Source organism: Barbus barbus, assembly GCF_936440315.1.
Source record: "Barbus barbus genome assembly, chromosome: 3".
NCBI classification, from domain to species: Eukaryota; Metazoa; Chordata; class Actinopteri; order Cypriniformes; family Cyprinidae; genus Barbus; species Barbus barbus.
Window position 1 is genome coordinate 34,589,785 of NC_136731.1, and position 24,996 is coordinate 34,614,780.

General features: G+C 36.8%; 1 protein-coding gene across 1 annotated transcript in view; it reads right to left on the reverse strand.

Annotated features, from left to right (window-relative positions):
• The window catches only part of LOC306847994 (voltage-dependent calcium channel gamma-2 subunit), a 68,515-nt gene extending 60,929 nt beyond the window's left edge, over positions 1-7,586 (reverse strand). The window contains exon 1 of the mRNA XM_079382289.1: positions 6,032-7,586. Within this exon, the coding sequence (XP_079238415.1) occupies positions 6,032-6,257 (226 nt within the window). The 5' untranslated portion in view covers positions 6,258-7,586. The remainder of the gene's footprint in view (positions 1-6,031) is intronic.
• Positions 7,587-24,996: the final 17,410 nt, after the last annotated feature.

Here is a 24,996-nt window from a genome sequence, read left to right on the forward strand (position 1 = left end):
GATCTGCTGTTGCTGTTTCGTCTGCGTGTCCTGCATTTGAGAACCGGCTTGCCAGTACATTAGTTCTGAATTAGATCATTATTCTTCTAAACAAATGGCTTCTGTCATTGTTTAAATGGACAGTGCACCCAAAAAAATGAAAGTTCTGTCATCATTTACGCACCCTTATGTCACCCATATGACTTTCTTTTTTCTGTGAAACTCAGAAAGATATATTTATAGCTGTTTAAGCTGCAGTTTTCCCATTTCTAAGTGAACAATTGCAAATGTAAATCTGTTCCTCAAAAAACTATCATATGGCTTCAAAAAAATGGAACATTTGGAAACTTTTGGTGATTTAATTTTTTTTTTTTTTTAAGTCAGGTTTAGAATGACATGAGGGCATAAAATGATGTCACAATTTGGAACTACCCCTTTAAAATGTAGAAAAAGATACACTACTGCTTAAAAACATTTTTAAATGTTTTTGAAAGATTTTAAAAATACAGTACAAACAGTGAAATTATACTGTGAAATATTATTACTATTTAAAATAGCTGTTTTCTATAGTAATATTTTAAAATGCAATTCATTCCCACAAAGCTGAATTTTCATTATTGCAGTCCTCAGTGTTACGTGATCCTAGAATTTTTATAACAATGTAAATGTCTTTACTGTCACATTGTTCAATGAAATGAGTCCTTGCTATCTATCTAATGAACTTTTGTGAACTTCCAGTAATAACTTTTTTCATTTTATCAACTGTCATCATTTACTCACTTTGGTTCTCCCTTTAATGTCACAGCTGAATATATCAAGCTAGAAATATGACACCTTGAAACTGATCTGTAATGATCATCTGACAAGGCAATGAGAAAAGACATTGAATGAAACAGCTCTTCTCTTACAGGTTAACCTGACAGGATGCTTTGGCAGTGTATATGCTGCTCTTCCAGGATGCTTTTTTTCTCTTACTGTTCATCGCATCACTGGTGTTTATAGGATAAGTGGATCACAGTATTGAAGTGTTATAGAGAGTGGGCATGCCAAAGAAAATATGGTTGGACGTTTCCTTTGGTAAGTGTAGAGTTGAACTGGGATGATTGTTTTGGGGCAAGTGGCCTGTGTGAGTGAACTGAAGCATGCAGTAGTGTTGTAATACTGTGTAATGCCACTCTGGACCTGGGTCATTAGCTGGGCAGATCCATGCCAGGCTGGTTATCCTTATCTGATCAGTTTAAGAGCGTAATCCGTCTCTGCAGCAGCACCAGGCATGGCTAAGGCCTACGGCTTGTCTGTCTATATCACACATACATAAAAATATGACCTTTTGAAACCAAAAAGTCTTACACATGACCATTTTGATCACATGATTCACAAATGCTAGCACAATACGGTCACACTGGTTCAGCCGACCTGGATGAGACCTCACACACACTTGCTTACAAAGAGCAGATTTGTGAGTATGAACTAGCGAGAGGTGAGAAAAATGCACGAGTATTTTTCACCCCTCCTGCTGAGACGGTACTGGTTAGCTCTTCAAATACACGCTTTGGCTGCATGCGAGTGGAAAACTTGTGCAGGAAGTCCATTCATTAGCAGTAGCCCCCCCGTGGCCCGGAAAATATTCACAGCGACTTGAAGCATTCAGGAGAATGATCTGTCTTCTTGGGAAAGTTGCTGTCACAGAGATTCGGAATGATAAGTGTTGGATATGCGAGGAATATAACTGCGCCTCCTCTGTCACTGTAGTTTGCTGCGCTGTTTCTTGCTGTGCTGTACCCTCACATCCATTGTTAGCGTAATGAAAATTAATAACGCAGATTACCTGTAGTTCTGCTGAAGTACACTTGGGTCTGAGTCACTACAGTAATGGCGGCCCACCTTATACTAGCTTGTGTTCTGTCATTGTTCATGTGTACATGCAATCACTGCAATGTCATGCTGATTCATATTTGCTTCCACTCACTATAGGGACACATTCTAATCTGCAGTGGCACTATAATGGCTCCGTGGGTGTCCAGAACAAGACCTTAACAAGCTGTCATCTTTCAATGAGAGGTGTGATAACAGAAAGTGCATTGTGCTTTGCTTTTGTGTTGTAAAAATAGTAGAAACTTTGCCCTAATTATCTGGTTCGACACTTTTTGCTTTATGATTGAGGATGGAAATAAAAGGTGCAGTGGCCATTAAAAGTATTTGGACATTTAAGCCTAGTTAAAAGTTTATGAATTGTATTAAATAACAAGATGTCGAACTAAGCGGCATCTGCGAACAAAAGATGCTAGACTTTTTTGCAGAAGTAACTTCACATTTCTTACTATAAAAATGACTTTTAATCAGCTGGATTCATGGTCATTTGTGATTTTTCAGTCAGTTTAGCTCAAGATTAACCACAGGTGTAGTTTGACAACTAAACTTTGACACTCAAAAGAAAAGGCCCATTGTACTGTTAATATGAAGGAATTGTATGTATTGATGTTTCACTGGTTTTTTACCTGTGTCTGTAATATGCAGTGCATAGTGTGTTTATCTACTGAAGTTTACCTACTAGTTTCCCAGAACTGCTCTGTTTCCCACATTCTTCAGAATATCTTCCTTTGTGTTCAGCAGCACAAAGACATTCATACAGGTTTGGAACTACTTGAGGGTGAGTAAATGATGACAGGATTTTCATTTTTGGGTGAACTATCCCTTTAACAGAAAATGTACTGGTAATTTTCTGACAGAACATCATCCATTCCTCTGTTTAATTTTTTCCGTCTATTATATTATCATTTAAAACAAACCTCAAACTACATGTTTTTTCTTAAAGTGTGCTTTTGCTACTTATTTTAATAAATGCCTCTTGGTTTTTGTCTAATGACATCCATATGTTTTTAAGTATGCCTTTAAGGTGATGAAACATTGCAAGTTCATTAAGAACAAAATAGATCTGCTGACATTAGAAATAAATGCAAATGTTCTGAAAGAATCTCTGAAATATATGAGAATAAAAAGTGAATGGATTCATGACCCAGCTACAAGAATATATTTAAGATTCTCTATAAACAGGGCTCTCTATAAATGATTTGCTCAAAGCAGACTGGTGTATACCTCCATTATTGACACTGGCTTTATTTTAAGAATTGTAAGACTTTTATTTAAGAAGATTTATTTTTAAAAGAAAGTATTACTTTTATTTAGCAAGGATGCATTAAATGTATAAAATGTGACATTAATGCTACAAAAAAAATCATTTTTAAAAATGTTCTTTTGAACTCTATTCATCAAAGAATCTTGAAAAAAGGTTATCCACAAAAATATTAAGCAGCACAACTGTTTTCAGCAATGATGATAAGAAATGCTTCTTGAGCACCAACATCAGCAAATTAGAATGATTTTTAAAGGATTATGTGACACTGTGGAGTAATTTACATTTGAACATATATATTAAAATAGAAACTGTTGTTTTTCATAGTAATAATTCACAATTCAGCATAAGAGACATTTTTCAAAAACATTTAAAAAATCTTACCAACCCCAAATTTAATGCTTTCCAAATACTGGCACCAATTAAAAAGAACCATTTCATGTAGATAATGTAATATACATTGGTTCTCTTCTGTTGCTCAGGAAGTTATAATGCATCTGATTGTGCCAAGTCTTTTTGTAGGTGTGATCCTCTGGATTGGTATATAGTCTGCTTCATGCGTGGGTGGGTGCGAGAGTAGATGTTAAATATCTGAAGCAATGCTAATATTGCTGAGGACAGTCCAGTGAGGGTGTTTCCCCTCTCGTCACTTTGGAGCACTTCAGGGACAGATTACACTAACACTCTTGCCCACCTGCATGCTGTAGATCTATTCCTCCCCAGCAAATCATCTTCTGCACTGACCACTGAGATCTACATCCTGGCCTGCCTACACACAGTCTATGAGATGGCAGTGCAAGACGGGCTCTGAGAGGCGGCACCTGGTTGATGGATACAACCGTGTAGGTTGAGGGATAAGTGTTATTTACTGTTGCAGCTAATTGCTTTGTCATAGTCTGAGCATGAGATCTGTGTGAGCCTGAACTGAGAACAGAAGGAATAGAGACGTTTCACATTCAAGCAGCACAATCCTCTTCTAATTAAGACTTATCATAGACCCACACCTAATTTTGCAAATGAGCTGACAGTAATCAACAATTTAAGTGTAAGTTCAACTATTTAAGTGTGTTGTTTATCCAGTGATCACTTTGCTTGTTCAAAAACTGTAGGATTTATTTTGTCACACACAGAAAGGCAAATGTTTCATTCTTCAGGGTTCAGTTCTGCTGGCAGTTTATTAGCTGTACCGAATCAAATGCGATCGCTATTCCAAAGAATTTGACCTCGGAGTACAATATCTGTGTAACTGAGAGCTAAAAAAGAATCACAAATTACAACTGACTGACTACCTTGTGGAATTTTGTGGTGCCGGTGACACAAAGACGCAATACAAAAGAAGCTATTAGGAAATATTTTACACTGAAATGTTCATCAAGCCCCACTTGGATGGTTCTCATGAAGCACCTTTTGATCCAAGAGATTCCTACACATCAAGGTTGTACACCTTGAGTCTTTCAGGTCATTTGACAGATGAACCTTAAGGCTAAACTGACAGACAAAATTAAAAAGCAGATGTTAAGGACACACTCACAGATGTGGTCAAAGTCACTCATCTTGCCATAGACAACATATGGCTATGAGAACTCATGCTGTCATGATGATGATCAAGATCAACATCCAGTCTCCCCTGTCAATATGCCTTGTAATTTAACTCATTTGACTGTATATAATGCTACATGGATTTTCCTTGATAGATCTTCCTGTGCTTTAGCAGCAGTAGAGGATGTGTACAGATAGCATATGGCTGTGTGCGTCAGAGACCCAGGCCATCTTCTGTGCCTCCTCTGAGCCCTGGTGAGGATGAGGATTTGTTATGCTCTGTGACCTCGCAAGGTGACATTGCTAGGCCAAAGTCAGCAGTCAGTGCCGCCACTGAAGCATGACAGGAAATCAACAGTCTGTGTATGTTGACCTGACTTACAGAGAGCATTTCTAAACATGGTGCATGCGAGTAGCGATTTCTTTTCCAGGTGTTACCTAGTGGAAGTCCCAGTAGTGCACACATGCATTTATCTCCTTTTACATCCATAACTTTCCCCTTTGGGAAAATCCATCTTAAAGGGATAGTTAACCCTAAAATGTAACTTTTGTCATAATTTTCTGATCCATTCTTAGAAATGATGGTTCCAAAAGAGGGTTTTTTTCTGGTTCCATTTAGAACCTTTTTACACTGTAAAGAACTTTGAAAATTATTGTTCATGGAACCATGGTTGCCAATAAAGAACCTTTTTAAGTCTTCATTTTAAACCTGTAAGACTGACTTTCTCCTGTAGAACACACAAAAAATATATATATTTTGGAAAAAGTAATTTTTTTTTGTCCATACTATGAACATCAGTGGTGTTGCTTTGGGTTATCATTGTATGGACAAAAACATTTTTCAAAATATCTTGTTTTGTGTTCCACAGAAGAAATAACGTGTCTTGAGTGAGCTTATGATGACATTTTTTTTTATTTTTGGTTAAAAACACCCCCCCCCCCCCCAAGAAAAAAGCCCTGGTAGATGGTTTTAAGTTGGTCATGAGCTGCAGCAAGAGTACATCACACTAGTTAATAATATTAATACCTGTTTAAACCGGTTTTTAGAACATGACCATCTTAGACCAACAAGAAACCAGTTAGCAACTTCTATCTTATTGCAACACCTCATACTATAAGAGACAGCATTGAGCTATCTGGCAAAGTAGACCCTGTTTAACATCTTTACGCATCAGTTTTAGTATTGAGCGCCACTGTCGCTGTCCGTGGTTCTGAATACGGAGCTGTTAAACCATCACTAAAGCAGCAGGCCTAAGATGCGTTTCCGTAACAACCGACAGGAACACGTGTACACATGCTGAGATGGACCCTCTAATGCAAATGGGGGACCGCTAAACGTCATCGGGTGGATAAGCGAGAGCATGGTGAGAGTCGTCTTACCTTCCAAGCAACATGTCCTCCACAGTCCCGAGTGGGTCATCACTTCTTCGTTCTTCTTGCTGGTCTCGTTCTCGTTGTTGCTCTTGACCTTACACACGCCGCGCGAGTACAGCCAGTAGTCCGTGCCCACCGCGATGGTCATGAGACTGAAGGCGGCGAACGCGCCCACCGTGGTCAATAACATCTGAACTCCGCGGTCAAACACACCCATGTTTCCGCATTCCATGAAAGGGGGACCCCCTTTCCTTTTGATGTATAGGAAATAAATATTTGAAAATTTACGGGACCAAACCAAATTAAAAAAATGGGATATATTTGAGCGAAAGGAGGGGGAAGGGGGAGGATGCGGTAGGAACCTTATGGTTGCGTTTGGGTGAGAACCGATTAAGGAAGAAATAGGTGAGCCTTTCTGGCTTTTTCGTTTGTTTTTGGAGTGGAACGGTACGCTTTCCGCACTGTTCCAACAAAGAGCAATTTATATCTTTTGTCCTTGTCTTTTTTTTTAAACGAGGAAAGATATGCAGCAGCTAGTGCTACAGCTTAAACTTACACGAACATTCACGCTGCAAAGCCACTAATCAAAGATAATAATTAATTGCCGAGGCCTTTAATAATGGCCTGAGCATGTCATTCAAACGCCACAGCAATTAAGCCAATGTTGGACAATGCTCGGTTTTAATTATGTCAATTTAGGCGCGTAGATTTGATGTGTTAGGAATTGAGGATAAATACTGGTTTAGGAAGGATGTGGAGTTTAGACTGGCGTTGATGGAGTAATGGAAGGCTTCGGATCGGAATATATCTAAACAATTCGATGTGTTACAACAACTGTTGACCTACGAAGCTGCTTAACAAACACGCTGTCCTCTCTTAATATGGCTGAGCAAATCCTAGTCTATTCTAATCAAGAGGGAAAGACGCAGAGAGGAAGAAAACCCCCCAGAAAGGACAGGGAAAGCTCTATTGAAGTGCAGGAGATACAGAAAAAAAATATAGGATAGATGGATGGATGGCCAGGATAGTCCAGTTCAAAACCAACAAAAAGAATGTCCAGGTGAATCTAAATCTGCTGCCGCTCTCGCATCAATTTGACAAATCAAGTCAACGATGGAATGAGAGAATTCACCGAGAACGAAACATAAATGAGCAAAATGGAATAATAAAACAAATCACTACAATATATCCTTTTTCCTAAAATTCTGATCCCCAGTTTCCATATGTATCTCCTAGCTCTTTGAAGGTCTCTTCCGAAAATGGCAATCTGCTGTTGAATATGGTGCCGTCGAAGATCCGGTTAGCGCAGGGAGCATCCAGCAGAACGAGCCGACCATTACTAGTCATAGAGCCGGCTAGAGGAGACCGAGAAGGCGGAGGCGTCGGAACTAACACCCGCCACTGATGCTCGCTTATCCAGATCCGCGCTGGCTTTCTCGCACCCAGAACCGTCCCGCTTGCAGAGCCCTTGCGCCATGTAAAAGACAAAAAGACCTGAGAATGAGGAACGTGGTGTTCTGGGAAAGGAGGATACGGGTCTGCTTCTGTCCCCTTTGCTTGTGTGCTAGTGAAGATTTGGGAGAGGGATGTAGGCAGGCGTGCGTGCTGTGGCTCAGAAAGAGGGAGGGAGAGAGAGAGAACGAGAGAGAAAATTATACAACAGAGAAGGGATGTGCGGCGACAGAAAGGGTGCAGTTAAAACTCTTATTTGGACAAAGTGAAACATACGGATATGAACTCGCGTTCTCGAATTAATATAGTGCTTTTGAAACGATGCTTACATGCTGGGTTGTAGCAGACTGCATGTTATGTGGGTTATGTAATCAAGATTTTTTATTTTATTTATTTATTTTACAAAAATCAAGATCATTTTATAAGTATAGGCTACGCTACATTTTAAATCTACACTCGACCATGTAGCTGATCATTAACCATTATAAAGACGTTTTAAAAACACGTTTTTTGTTAGTCATTTGTAATTAATATGAAACAAATAAAAAAATATTACTATAAAAAATAGATGATGATAGGAGTTCTATTTTGAATGATTCTAATCTTAACGAAAAGCGTTCGATAACCGTACTGTTGCCATGGTTACCAGCTCAGACTATCGCAAATTCTGTTCGCGAGCGTCAGCGCACTCTTTTAACATATTGCAATCTAACGTATTTGCACTTAATTGCTGAAACCTTTGAGAAAATAAATGGACATATAAAATGACAAATTTATGGTTAAAAGCTTGCTTGCTTTTCCAGCATTTTTAATGCAGTTTACACAAAGCCATTCTTTTTGATGCTATCGCCTCCTGAACCTCCAGCAACACATTTTTATTGGCTTATTTGCTATTCATATTGATTGTATGATCTTAATATATCATCCTTATGCATCGTCCCATTGCCCACTTCATAAAGCATACCTGTCATCAGTTAGTTCAATGGGTTACAATAAATCAATTATCTGATGAAAATAGCACACAGTATCAGAATAGCTTTGTCTATTAAAAACAAAAGTGAGAAAAAGGCTTATTCCCTAATATGCAGCGACTCCTGTGCAAAGGAATGCAAAGCCGCATAATATAGCACGTTACCAAGCCTCCTTTAGAGCCCTTTTAAATTTCATGCATACAGCAACCAACTCTACCGCCCCTTCTCCTGACCAAAGGACATGCTTAAAATTCTAGTCTGGTACAGTGCTGGACCACTCCGGATTCAAAGCGCAGACGACAGATGAGGAGAGCACACTGACAGATACAGAGAGGAAGGGGACAGGAATATATAGGGTAGTAGATTTACTGAAGCAGGGAATTGGGGAGTGTGATTTCAGATTTGCAGAAAAGAAAAATATAGCATATAGGACATTTGTTTGTGTTCACAAGCCTACATTCATCCAAAGCAATGGTTATCAGTAGGGGCAGAAGGGTGGGTGTAAATGTAGTGCAAATGTAGTGCCACTACCTTAGTAAACATAATATGCACAAACTAATGTCAGGGGCAAATATGATACAAGGTGGTGTTAGAGCATGAGAAAGTGGTGCAGACTGGCTGGTCTCCATCATTAGTCTCTGTGTGTTTGCCCACTCTGTTCCTGCACACTAATCCGGCCTCTATTAGCTGTGTCATGATCACTGGAATGAACAATGAGCAAACAGGAGTTCTGGCTTCGGCCACTGAGCCTGACTATGTGATCTACTGTGAACCAGCAGGGAATGATTAAAATGACATAAGTGAATGGGTATTTTAGAGACACAAGTATGCAATTAATGCTGGAGGATATTGCTGTGTAGCGTCAACGTATGATATAAAATCCCAGCCATGTTAGTGTCGCAGAAAGTTGCCTGAAGTGAACCTATCGTAGGCAATAGAGTATATTTACTGTGAAATATTACTTGAGCTACCGCCTATTATCAGTTTACGGCTAACGTTTTGAGGTGCATGGAGTTTATTATCAGAGGCTTTATAGTGATACTGAAATTCAGTGCGGCTCCATTATCCCTGAGCAGTGGGGGGGCCACCATGTGTTTTTGGAGTTGCTGCTAAAACGGCTCTCTGATGGTGTGGCTCCTGCTGGTTTTGGGCTTCGCTGGCACATGGAAAACTCTGGAATTCATTCCCTACGATTGAGGTCCATGTTCACGCTACATACTTCCCACGTTTAATGTCAGCTAAACATTAGCCTGCAAAAGACCAGCGCTAATCAACTGCTTGTTAAAACACCCCTTGAGCATTGGCTTAAGCAATGCTTAAAGTGAATTGTGCTCTGCAGATGAGAGAGAGGAAGTGAGAATGAGTTGTGGAAACGCAAAGGATAAGGTAGCTCTTTGAACTGCCTCCTTTTTTGTAGTTTCGTTAATTGGATGTGATTATGTGGAGTCACTTGGTAAAACTCGCCTCAGGGCACACTCTGTCTTAGGGGTAGACATTACTTCCCTCTGCTGAAGGTCCCGTTGATAATTGATACACTGGTTTCAATACATCTTGCCTTTGTGTTGCCATGTGTATTTGATCTAAACACAGGAGTCTAGATCTAGTCTTTTTGAGGTCTGAATAAATCAATCAGGAACTAGTGTCTGCATAATTTTAGTGACACACCTTTCATTTTATGTATGCAACATGGATGATTCGGTTAAAAATACAGGTTTTGGTTGGCTAAAATGACACGTTCACACAATATTTTGAAAATTTGATTGATTTTTGAACAATGAATTCTGAACTTACAGTCCTTATTAAGTCCTAATTGTAAAGGAGCCAGTTCAACTAAAAATTTAATTTGTCAACATAAACCGGTATCACATTATTTCTTCTATGCATCACAAAAGACAATATTTTTTTTTTTTTGTGAAAGCCAGCAGGGTTCAATGCTGTTGTATTCTTCAAAAATACTTGTGTACACAGAAGAAATACATTTAAGAACAGGTTAGGAAAAAAATAGAATTGTTATTTTTAGGTCAACTATCCCTTTAAAATTACACAAATATATACACAAAGAAAACACGTTATTTACTTTTTGTGATGTTTTCCATTTTAAGTACATAAAAATGTTTTTTGTTTGTTTGTTTTTTCACATAAAAATTTAGTTCTACAGTGGTTCTTTGGGGTGGTTGAGGTGCTATACTGCCATACAAAGAACCCGTTAAGACCCTGTATAGTTTTTTTTAAAAGTTTGTCTAACTCTCTTAGTCCCTTAGTTTAGTTGGGGAAAGGATAAAAAAACAACATTAAAATACAGTGTATTTCTTGAAGATAACCTTTTTGCCCCCAAGGTCCCCCTTAAGGAAATATTCCAGGGTCCCCAAATGAGACTTTTTGACCTCAGAAAAGCATAAAAGTGATTCAGCTTTTGCCATTGTAATAAATTCCCATTCATAGAAAACATATGAGAGTGGAATAACATATCTAAAATCTAAGGAGGAGAATGGGGTTCCTCTAACGGTTCTACATAAAACCATTTGACAAAAGTGCTGTATAACACTTAAAGTGGTTGAACTGCTGTGGCAGTACTTGAAGTGCACGGCTCCATCAACAGGCTGTGTTTGGTGCCTATAGCTTGTTGCCTTATTGACACCAGCTACTGAGGATGCAGCAGGTGTGTATTTCTGACAGTAATGGCCTGAAGCAGTTCTTTACATATTTGCACTGGGATATAATGCTTTATTCATTTCCTTTTCTAAATAAACAAATACAAATCATAAGCTAAAAAAGGCATTGTGGAAAAATAACTTTTCTTGTCATTGGAATCCTGAGGATTGTAGAGTGGTGATACACTGCTCTGGATGAGGAAACTATTGTATTGCCTGAGGGGAGACACTGACATACAACACAGTATATGACTGCATTTGACAGCCTCACACTTCTGACTTACCATCTGCCTTCACCAATTCTACTCCTATTTTGGTGCTTGTACCCAGACACACACATACACATCGGACCTTAGCAATCTTCCCTCTAGTGAACTATTTTGCTGTAACTACTTCCCCTGACGCCAGTACAGTGGACTAGAATGCCCTCTTTTCATCTTATGTGGAGCAGAATTTAGCTGGATCAACAAGCGGAGCTATTTGCCTGTCAACCTAAACTTTTAATAGAAAAATCCTTGCCGTTTGTTTTTCTGAATAAAAAAAGTCCTGTGCATGATGTCATCTCCTTCCCTCTCTCTCTCTTCCATATTATCTCGATTCTCCCACCAACCCCTCTTTCCCGCTCCCCGTTACCTTGTGTGTGAATCTCCATCCTGTTCTCAGGCTAGGGAGAACAGAGCTGAGGGAGAATCAATATGTTTTCAATTTGCAGCAGCGACTTGCTCCCTCGCATTCTAATTGCAGCTTCTGCTCTTTCTAAGTCTCTCTGCAAGAGAACGAGGGAGAGAGACGCCACACTGCCACCACTGTTCACAGCATCTTTGAAACATCCAGCTGCTGGAGTTGGTTTCAACTGTCATAACGTCACGCTGAATATGAGGTCATAACTGCATTATGTAATTATTACCAAAGCCAATCAGAATGGGAAAAAAATGCAAGACTTTTGTAGAGCATAACACACCATATATCTGTCTGTCTGTCCAACTTTCTTTCATCTATCGGTCCGTCTGCATATCTATCTATCTGTCTGCCTCGATCTATCTGTCTGTCTGTATCTATCCGTCTATCTATCTGTATCTATCTATCTATCTATCTATCTATCTATCTATCTATCTATCTATCTATCTATCTATCTATCTATCTATCTATCTATCTATCTATCTATCTATCTATCTATCTATCTATCTATCTATCTATCTATCTATCTATCTATCTGTCTGTCTATCTGTCTATCTATCTATCTGTCTGTGTCTATCTATCTGTCTGTCTGTATCTATCCATCTATCCATCCGTCTGTATCTATCTATCTGTCTGCCTCTATTTATCTGCATGTCTGTATCTATCCATCTATCTGTCTATATCTATCTGTCTGCCTGTATCTATCCATCTATCATCTATCAGTCTACCTATCTGTCTGTGTCTATCTAGCTGTCTGTCTGTATCTATCCATTTATCATCTATCCGTCTGTCTGTCTGTCTGTATCTATCTATCGATCTGTCTGTCTGTATCCATCCATCCATCCATCCATCCATCCATCCATCCATCCATCCATCTATATTTATCCATCTATCCACCTGTCTGTATCTATCTGTCTGCCTGTCTGCATCTATCTGTATCTATCAGTCTGCATCTATCCATCTATCTGTATCTATCTATCTGTCTGCCTGTATTTCTCCATCTATCCGTCTACCTATCTGTCTGTATCTATCTATCTGTCTGCCTGCCTCTATCTCTGTCTGTCTGTATCTATCCATCTATCATCTATCTGTCTGTCTGTATCTATCCATCTATCTATCTGTCTGTATCTATCTGTCTGTCTGCATCTATCATCTATCCGTCTATCTATCTGTCCGACTGTATCTATCCATCTATCTATCTGTCTGTATCTATCCATCTATCCGTCTATCTATCCGTCTGTATCTATCTATCTGTCTGCCTGCCTCTATCTATCTGTCTGCATCTATCCATCTGCCTGTCTGTCTGTCTGCATCTATCCATCTGCCTGCCTGTCTGTCTGTCTGTATCTATCCATCTATCTCTTCTTTAAAACTAGTTCAAGTTCTTTTTTTGCTCCCATATTTATCTAAGAAATCCATACTGTCTACTGTTGATTCTTTGAACCAGTATGGAAATAAAGGAACAAACCAGCCCAACAAAGAATAAAGTTACTTGTGGTGCTGCCATGTGATGCAGTCTGTATGTATGAATGAGAGAAAGAGAGATCAGTGGAACAAAGAAATAAAGCATCGGTAGGCAAAATTTACACAGGGGCTCTGTTTCCATGGCAATGGCAGACATAACCTTACCCCTTCGCGCACACACACTCTCTCACACAGACACTGATAAATACCAGGTATTACATGCTTCATGTGTGTGTCATAAAGCTCACCCTAGGTAAGGATCTCATCATTCTTTTACTTTAATCTCAGTGATGCCCCAAGAGCGAATATCTTTTTGGGTGTGCAACATGATTGTAAAAGTTTTTCATGGCATAAACGATGCTGCTTGTTTATAGTATGAGACAGCAGCTTTGCAAGATAAATAACACTTTGCAATTTTATTGTTCCTGCTGTCTCCTCGGTTTTTTTATTAAATTGACTAAATTGATTAAGCTGACCCCCAGTGCTCTACAATATGCAGAAACATGAGGTTGGATGTTTAATAAAGCCTCCACGCACTTGTCCATCTGCAACATTGTCTCTGCTTTGAAACAAATGTGGACTTGCCATCATTTACCATCTGCCACAATATGAAAGAAAGATGAATGCTCAATACCTATTCATCTTTGTACATAAAAACCAGTTGAATGTATTGATGCACCGATCCAAAGTAATGCATATTATATTCACACATCTAATATAACAAAACAAGCACTGCTGCTGACATTCTTATCTTGTTTCTATATAATTAATATTTTGTTTTTTGTTTTTTTTAAAGGAGGGTAGTGGTTTTGAGGAGGTGCTAACAGGCTGCAACCAATCAAATTCTGCTTGCTTCAGTGATATTGGGATACTTGACCTTCCCAACTACTCCTTTCCCAGGAAGACTTCTCATTCCAATCCAATTAGTCTAACAGTGTGTCACCCCTACACCAGCTCTGGGAACTATAAACACAAGACCTCCACACATACATAGCCAATCATTCACATGCGTAACTCATTCAGTTTAAGTGTAATTCACGTTTTAAAAGACAAAGTTTTCCATGCTTCTTTGTCATGAAGCTTTTCTGCTGCTTCGGATTTATAAACTCTCAGGGAGTGATTGATTTTATTTGTAAAATGGTTTAAGAAAAAGAGATAAGTTACTTAATGAATGCAGTGACAAATGTATCATATGTGAATATGTATCCTATAAGGAAATAATGAACTCGAAAGACAATTGTTTTACAGTTGTGGTGCATGCTGCTGTATAGTTATTTTACAGCGCCCTCGTGTGGACTGCATTGCACCGTTCAGTTCAGAAGGCAAATGACAGGAATCAAATAACTCAAATCAGAGATGAACTGAATTATAACTAATTTGAAATACATATTGGTCTGTATTTTTAATTGAAGGATGTTGCCAGTAATAGTATAGATCAGTGAATCAGGCCATGTCAGCATCAGTACATAACTATCAACATCTGATCATGTATCTTGGCTTTAATTTATTTTGCCTTAATTATGCTTCATAAACATTTACAGCAGCCAGAGGAAAAAAAAAAAGTTAAAGTCGAGCCCAACTAATGCAAACACTAACCGCCAAAATATTAACAATATTCAATAAAACCTCAACATAGAGTTTTGTTAAGACATCCTCTGCTAAAACCTTGAGAGATTTAATGTCTTTTATTTCACGTAAGGCAGTGGAAGTTTCTTTTCTTCAGTGAATCTGCTTTTTAACAGCATTTGTTCAGTGTCTGAATTCACTCATTTATTCACTCCGTCAAGTAGACTATATTAGTGAACTAATGTACAGAATAGTGAATAAGGGTGTGATTTGGGACACGATCTTTGATAGTCGACTCTGAGCGCTGATAATTCACATTATACTGCAGTAAGTTACTCTCAAAAACATTAGAATGCTTGTTTACAATAGTACATTACCGTTTCAATGGAAAACCGTATGATAGGCCTACTGTCAGAATTTGGCAGTTTTTTTAACAGCATACATTTAATGTACACAGTTACAGATTTAATGATAACTCCATGAATTAAAATGACTAAATCAGGTAATAACACCAGGAACATGCCACTAGACAAAAACACAAGAACAAATTCAAATGTAAAAAACAAAAAAAATTAACCAAGGGCTTGTTTATAATACTATTGCAGCAACTTTATGTACCTTTGGTCACAAACGTGAATATTGTTCAGTACCATTTGACTTTTTACAAAAAAAGTAAAAAGGGGGGAGGGGATAACTTTATAAAAATCATTAACAAAAACAGTACAGAAGACACTGAAATTTATGCATTCAAGTACTTTGTATAACATGAATGATCCATGTCATGTATAATGTTTATTAGCTACTGAAGTAATTACAGTAAATTTCAAATATAAAATTTAAATCACAAGCTTGGCGAACAGTTTTGAAAAAGTTGATGTTTCCCTTACACTTGCATGCCCCAGAGGCGTTTCAAAGATGAATAGATAGATTTCAAAGTGATGACTTGCCTTATAGGGACTTTGACTATACTCAGCTATACAAGATAACACTCACACAGAAGATTAGAATGCAGATGGCATTTATTAACAGCAACAGAGGTAAATGAGTCAATGGCAGGTAAGTGGGAACTTCAGTGTAGAGCTTCAGTGTAGAGCAGGGATCCTCAAATCTGGACCATTCATGCAGAGTTTAGCTCTAACCCTAATCAAACACACCTGAGCATGCTAATCAGTCTTCAAGATCATTAGAAAAATCACAGGTAGTTGGGAGTTATCAGGGTTGGAGCTAAACTCTGCAGCAGATTGGACCTCCAGGGAAAGATTTGAGGAACCCTGATGTAGAGGATACACAGTACTAGTACTGATGAGGAAAGTAATCAAAGTCTCTTCCTTACAGGCGAGCATGGCAACTACGGAGGAATGGATGACAGCACACACCTCGATGGAGCAATCCAGGGAGACACAACAGAGACTTGGGAGTATACGCTGGAGAGGCGCACAGGAGGCAAGTACATCAAAGTCTAGCAGAAGTAGCATAGTGAGTGCACTTCAAATGAGCAAGACCAGACACTAGAGTGGAGTGAGGTGTGTGCTTATAAAGCCATCTTGATGAGGGTGCAGATGCAGTGCAAGTGTGTGCAATCAGTAATCAGGTGAGGGTGTGCGCTGTGATTGGGTGGTGAGTGAGCCTGGCCGATCTGTGACAATAGTATGCCACGTCACTGATAGTCAACTATAGATAACTGTTTAATAAACACCTTCAGATTTGCTAGCTTCTTCACTTTTGATCTTATTTGAAATAGGCTATGTAAAAAAATGTTACATCAATAGTTTATTCAGGTGTAATAAATAAAAAAACTAAATGCACTTTTTAAGATACTTCTTTATTTTTTCCAAATGATAATTACAGGTGCTACACAGAGGATGTAAACTTCTCAGCACAACTGTGTATAACGTTATATGGGGCTATTCTGTACAAACCAGGGGCACGTTCAGGCTCACAGGCCCAATGTTTTGCTCCGGTTTCCGGGTTGAACGACACGTTTGCTGGAAACAGTGTGCAACGGGGTTTGAGATATGTTTTCTCTTGTTTGGTGGGTGTGTCAAATATTTCAGCCCAATCAGCAACAACGTGTATGTAAACCATGCAGTATTAAAGAGACAGATCGCAATATGTGTCCGCTGCAGCTCGGTATGGGCAACAATTGAAGATATTAGAAGACATGTTTGTCGTAAGAGTTTTATAGTAACATAGCATATCAATATGATGATAATGAATTTGTAAGTAAATGTAATTAACATCTAAATAAATTCACAAGAGCAAGTATATTGTTTTCACGTTTATTTACATTAAAGGCAAAATAACTAAAAATAATAAGAGCACAAGTATAGATCTGGAACTTATTTAAGTCTGTCTAAATATGTAGTAATTGCAATGTCTTCTGGTCCATATCCTTTCCTTAGGAAGGTGTGCTAGACACTGATTAATGTAACATAAAAATACTATATTTATATATTTTGCTATTGTATTGTGGAGTGACACTTTCATAAACCTTTCTATGCTCCTCTGATTGTATAATGGTAAATATTGCAATATCATAGGATTCCAATAGGAAAATTGTATAGGATTCCAATTGGAATTTCTATCGTATTTTGGAACCATTTCTATAGGAATAGTCCTATATGACAAGACATAAATATCCTGTAGGAACCGTTCCTATAGGATTCCGATAGGAATAGTCTTATAGAACAAGACATAAATATCCTGTAGGATCAATCCTATTGGATTTGAATGGGATCCAATTGGGTGCCTGTTTATGTCTATACGGGAATTTATTATTATTATTATTATTACTAACAAATAGTACTTCCAGTTTGCTTAAATTCACCTTGATGTAGAAATTGTTCATTGTATGTTGTGCAACCTGCAGTAACATTTTAAACAACATGCAGCACACAGCATTAGTGCAAAACAATTCTAAGGCACTGAAAATGGATTGATTAAAAGACAAATCAATAGTGTTCTGTTGTTTTATTTGTATTTTTATTTCTTTCTACCTTCAGAACTTGAATTACTTTATTATTGAATTTTCACTATTAGTTTATTTTTATTTATTTTCTTTTAATATTCACTAGATTATATTACAGGCTTTAACAAAAAGACAAAACAATAATATTATATATATAAATTAGTGCTGTCAAACGATTAATCGCATCCAAAATAAAAGTTTTTGTTTAAATAACATACGTGTGCATACTATGTATATTTATTATATATGAATATATATGAATACACACACATGCATGTATATATTTTGAAAATATTTTCATGTATTTACACGCATATGTTAATTCATGTAATGCATATTATTTATAAATATATTTAATATATAAACATAACATTTTTCTTAAATATACAGATGTGTATTTATATATACATAATAATATACGCAGTACACACACATGTAAATAAATTGTTAATCGCGATTAATCGTTTGACAGCACAAATATATATATATATATATATTTTTTTTTTATATCTAAAACACATCCTGAACCAATCAATGCCTCACACACACAATTGCTGTGATGCCTTTTTGATAGCTTGCATTCATCTGCACATTTCTCGGAGATGACCTTCTTAATTGCACGTGGTTCTGTGCTGAATTTAGTTTTGATGTAGCCTGTAAGATAAAGAAATGCAACTTAAGTTTACATACTATATTAATTGTTTAAGAATGGTATTGCACATCGATATGGAGGAAGAGAAATGACTTAAGTATAAATAAATAAATGAATAAATACATAAATGCAGAAATAAATGTAGAAATACATAAATGAATAAATATAAAAATACATGAATGAATGAATAAATAAATAAAATGCTGAAATAAATAAATACATGAATTAATAAATTGTCAAAAGTATCATTTTTAATTGTACTATTTTTGTACCATTTGTTATACTCCATTTATTTCTACATTTATGTATTTCTGTAATTAATTTTATGTATAAAATTATTTATTTCTGTGTCCGTATGTTAAAAAGGTATCTTTATCTTTAAAGGGTTACTCCACCCCAAAATGAACATTTTGTCATTAATCACTTACCCCATGTCGTTCCAAACCAGTAAAAGCTTAGTTCGTCCTCGGGAAAACAATTTAAGATATTTTAGATGAAAACCGGAGGCTTGTGACTGTCCCATTTTCTGCCAAGTAATGAACACTACTGATGATTTAGGTGACGCCTTAACACTGTAACACTGTAGCCATGCCCCTTTTGCACTCATCTTCTGTTTTCCCAGTATGTACTTCAACAGCATAAAATTATGAATGAACCACCCATTTTAATATTTTCACAGTCTACTAACATTTGTTATTGAACATTACAACGCACATAATAACTTTTGTTAACTCAATGTAAATCCACTTCACAAGCTAGTAGCTCTTCAACAGCGATGCTATAGAAATATACAGAGCTACTGCAAAAATGGAAATTCAAAGACAAAATTATTAAGATAGAGGCACACTTGTTTCTCTTGCGCATAATGTCTACTTGAAAATAAAATCAACACTTCTCGCTAAAGTAAATAATTCTGTCTTTATATAAATATTCATCTTTATATAATATCAAGACTCATGCTGTTGATTTAATGCATTCATTTTGGTGCAATTAATTTAGGAAATTAATTAAATTATTAATGTAATTATAGCACCCTGCCTGTCAGTGTGACTGACTGTGATGAAACCAATTAAAATGCTGATAGCCACTAAAATTCAAGATCTGAGGGCAAAACAAGTCCTTGTATAGGTTTTCATCTTATACTTAGGCCTATATCATGTGATATGTTGAGTTTAGCAGTATTGTATGAGCAAAGGCCCTTTTTTCCCTAGAATATATGCATGATTGCAAATATGATATTTATTTTAAGCAACAGTTAAATAAACAAGAACATTTTACACACAATGTTGTTAATGTTGTCTAAAATTACCACCACAAACAGCAACATCATAACTTACCTCATACTCCTCACTGCTCTCTGATTCAGACAGTATTCTGCGGTGCCCTCTCCCTAATTCTCCATTCTCTTCAGGTCTGGTTTCATTGATGGACTGATTTTTTTCTAAAGAGTGAAGCTGTTTCAGCATTGCAGATCTACTTCCTGAAATAAATAATTATCACATCGTACATCAATTGTATCACAGTAATGCACAGACATATTCAAAAAGCATACTTACCAATGTTTCAAAAATTGATTCTTCTTTGTATGACCCCTAGTTTCACAGCAGCCATTTATAATTTTACTTGTTGGAAGCACATCCCATGCTGGGGGATCTTCAATCCACTGTATAAGCATGAACCTCATTTTCTATAAAGGATTTTTTAATTATTATTAATTCTTTTGCATGATTAATATTCTGACAATGGGATGATAGTGGCAAGAGCTGATAAAAATGTAAAAACTGTAACTTGAATGCAATGTAAGTCGCTTTGGATAAAAGCGTCTGCTAAATGCATAAATGTAAATGTAAGACAAAGAACGTTTATCCTAATAATATGAGGTTTGACGTTTAATAACGTTTAATGACGTCCTTACCCATCTTCAAGAAACGGCTAAAAACTCATCTGTTCCATCTTTACTTGACCCTCTAACTCTAGCACTCTCTATTCTAATTTTATTTGATCTATGTCTTTTTATAAAAAAATAAAAAAAATAAAGTAATAATAATAATAATATTTATCTGTACTGCATTAGGCTAACTGAGACTTGTAATAGCACTTGCACGTTGTAGCTCTTTTGTTGGTTTTGATCGCTTCTTATGTCCTCATTTGTAAGTCGCTTTGGATAAAAGCGTCTGCTAAATGACTAAATAAATAAAATAAAATAAATAATAAACAAAGGCATGAATGGTTTATAGGTGTTGCATAAGACAGCTGCTTGCTTTCTTTCTCTCCCGAAAAATATCCTAAAAGGCAAAGAACACAAGTATCTAGTTAATAGCAACCTGCAATAACAACAAAGGCCTGCACCGGCATCCACTAACGATAAAGTCAATTACGATGTCAGTTGCAAAAATAACGTTTAAGAAATTACTGTAAAATGTCTACTTATGGTTCAAGTAGCTGACAAAGGTAGACCATTTATCACTATATCATGAAATATGTAATTTTTCAGTAACGAGAAGTAATCTGAACCGTACCGCTCGGTGGAAAGTCATTACAAAAGTTTACAAAAGTCTAAATATATAAGCCATTTAACGACGAAAATCATTATTATGCATTTATCGTGTAAAATATTGATATGAAACTCCTTAATATGCTTAATATGTTACTTACAACTTTTTTTGTCACTGTTGATCTTCCAGATCATCGTATCTTATCTTACATTTACATTTATTCATTTAGCTGACGCTTTTATCCAAAGCGACTTACAATTGCTATATATGTCAGAGGTCGCACGCATATATAGACGCACATTAAACGCCTCTGGAGCAACTAGGAGGTTAAGTGTCTTGCTCAGGGACACATTGGTGTCTCACAGTGGATTCGAACCCGGGTCTCTCACACCAAAGGCATGTGTCTTATCCACTGCGCCATCACCACCCCATTCTTCTCTTCTCTTCTCTTCTCTTCTCTTCTCTTCTCTTCTCTTCTCTTCTCTTCTCTTCTCTTCTCTTCTCTTCTCTTCTCTTCTCTTCTCTTCTCTTCTCTTCTCTTCTCTTCTCTTCCGACCGTTGCAGTTTTGAGCAAGGGCTGCGCGTGCGCAATTGAATCTTCACGCCTACCACGTGAGTTGGGGCGGTGTCTTAACATATTTCCATTTTGTTTTATAAGTTGACTTGACAAAAGGATTGTAGGTGGGGGGAGTGAATGTCCAGCGCTCTCTCCACCCTCAATACCACGACTGAGGTGCCCTTGAGCAAGGCACCGAACCCCCAATTGCTCCCCGGGCGCTGCAGCATGGCTGCCCACTGCTCCGGGTGTGTGTTCACGGTGTGTGTGTGTGTGTGTGTGTGCGCATTTGTTCACTACTCACTGCTGTGTGTGTGCACTTGGATGGGTTAAACGCAGAGCACCAATTTCGAGTATGGGTCACCATACTTGACAATATGTCACGACTTTTTTTTTTTTTCTAAAATAACAACAACAATAATAATAATACATTGATGTTTATTGTTATTATTATTATTATATTATTTTACAGTGTAGATTTTTATAAAAAAAAATTATTTTAAATGTTTTTGTTGCATTATTAACCTTTTACAATACAGATTTAAATTTCAGCATGACTCCTCTCTCCTTCTCTCTGCAGTGTACACACACACACACACAAGTAAAGTTAGGCTACTCTTTGAAAGTAATTAACAGAATCAAATAAGATGACAAATTGAAATTCCATTTAAAATCACAATTTCCAATAAGATTAAGTGTCAATTCATTATCAGTTATTTATAGATTTCGACATGTAACCAACATACAAACGCGCTCAACAACTCACCAACAGATGTCGTTCACCCAAAATTGCTCGTTTAGGATGTAGACTTTATAAGTATTACCATTTCTAACAAATGTCGCCGCTGTGTTCGGACGCCGTTCAGGCCGCTCCGCTGAGATTTTGCTTTCCTACATTTCACTGCTGGTTATACTCTGTATAATTGTGTATGTGACAAATAAAAAATCTTGAATCTTGATTTCTTCCATTATTCCTTTTTAGCGTCTTTAATCTTTTAAGAAGCCAAACAAGGTCAATCACTTGATTTCTCAGCTTCTTCTCCTCTTTGAACGTACAAAGGAGCGCGCTACAGTTGCACATTACATTACAGCTTCATGCTCATTGGTTCAGAAAACCGTGATGCTGCGTTCTCATCTAAAATGTTTTTTTGTTTTTCTGAATTATGCATGAATATTTCCAAACACTATGACAGTGCAATCTTTGTGTGAGATATGCAATTGTTGTAATATTTCTCTCTCTCTATATATATATAAATACATGTTTGTATTAAAGTAGAAATGGATGATAAATACGCATTTCGTATGGAATTAAATAGCAAGCACTTTGAGTGTGTTGTTCATATATTTTATTCATATAAAAGCAACAGAACTGAAATTATATCACGTTTATCAGCAGCACAGCACATGAGTGAGAAGAACGCGATATCTGCCTTTGATCTCGTAGAATCTGTTCTTCTTCGAGAGCTCAGAACTGTCCGTCTTGCTTATTCACTCCTCCCCTCACTGCAGCTGCCTGCTCTCGTCTACATTTCAGGCGAGGTCTACAACATTGATGTTGGTCATACCATGTGAGTTGCCAAGAGTAAAGGAATTGCATGCAAAGAATTGACAAACTTTTGACAAAACATTTTTCAGAGCATTATGTATTTTAATTACAAATATATTTTAAGTTGAGAGTACTTCTAACAGCCAGCATTAAGTTTTACAGGTCCTTTGACCTGCAGACTTCACATGTGTGATATGATGGTGAAGTTGTATTAAGTGCTCTTTTAAGTTTTTGAAAATAAAGGTTCAAACTGATACAACGTGTTGGCTGTTATTGAATATACACATGCATTTGTAGTTGAACTGAATGCAGATCACATTTAATGACAAATCAGGGTTAATATGAACACTATATTAGTCTGGAAACAACTCCCTTGGTGTTAAGTTATTGACACACCTAGTGTAGTTTTGACACTATTAGTGTTTTCCCTCCTTTTTTTTTACACCAAATTAGTGTTAATGGTGAACACAGTGTTGTTTTAACTCTATGAAGTGTTAAAAAAAAGTAACACTATTTCAAGTGTTAGTTTAACTCAATTTAGTGTGGACCTATATAAACCCCGAAAGACTGTTAAATTATACACTGCGAGTGTGAATTTAACACTTTCAAATTTGCTGTGTAGGCGCATCTCAAACAAGCCTTTTCTAGTAACCCTTCAGATGTTCATGATTAGGGTTGAAGCAAAACTGCAGGGCTATGGCCCTGCCATATATAGATGTTTGTGTTTCCATGAATTCCTACTCGCACGTAATACATTTGAACTTATTCTAACATTATGAAATGTCATATTTATTATCTTTGCCTTACAGTAATATTATGAATTTCAGTTATATTTGTGTATGTTCATATAGGCTGCGTTTTTAATGAGGGTTATAATGTGTTACTCTTAAAAAGTAATCAAATAAGATCTTACAGGACAAAGTAAATTTCCATTTAAAAATCACAATGTCCAATTTGATACAATCAATAAAAGATCCTACAGGAAAAAATGTAATCCCACTAAATAAAACAACAAAGTCTAGGATTCTAAGAATCAAATAAAATCATATAGGACAAAGTGAAATTCCATTCAAATCAATGAGAATGTCCAATAGGGTTCTAAGGATGAAATAAAATAATATAGGACAAAGTGAAATTCCATTCAAATCAATCAGAATGTCCAATAGGATTCTAAGAATCAAATAAAATAATATAGGACAAAGTGAAATTCCATTCAAATCAATGAGAATGTCCAGTAGGGTTCTAAGGATGAAATAAAATCCTATAGGACAAAGTATGTCCATAGGATTCTAAGAATCTAATAAGATCCTATAGGACAAAGTCAAATTCCATTAAAATCAATCGGAATGTCCTATAGGATTCTAAGAATCCAATAAGATCCTAAAGGATAAATTGAAATTCCAATAGGATTTTTTGATCAGCAATAATGATAAGCCTATACTCACAATAAAATTAATAAGGTCATATAGATCATAACACTCGGAGGTAAGAAGTGGATATCCTTCACCTGAAATTTCTTTTCATCCTGAAATGCGAGGCAAATGTTGGATCACAATAATTCGGAACCACAGTTTCCACAAATCCCTTCACTCCATTGGGATGTTCTCTTTTATTCTGGACGGCAAGGGCAGTGACTGTAACATCGAGCGTATTTTGCAGTATTAAAAATGTAGCTATTTATACCGATTTTATCAGGCTGTGAAAATTCTTCTAAAAGAGCACACAGAGTGATCTTCTTTCGGGGCTGAATGCAGCCCTGGCCTTTGTATTGACATGACTATAAGCAGTAATATAAGCAGAGAGATAAAGTGAAAGTTTATTAGGGCCTACTCCCAGAGCATAAATTGGACAGTTCTCCTATAGTTAACATCTTCAGAGGTTTCACCTGCATATAAATCTGATATAGCAACTGCATTGCAATTAAAATTTGCAATGTAATAAAAAGGTTCATTTAAATGTATTGCGGATGATA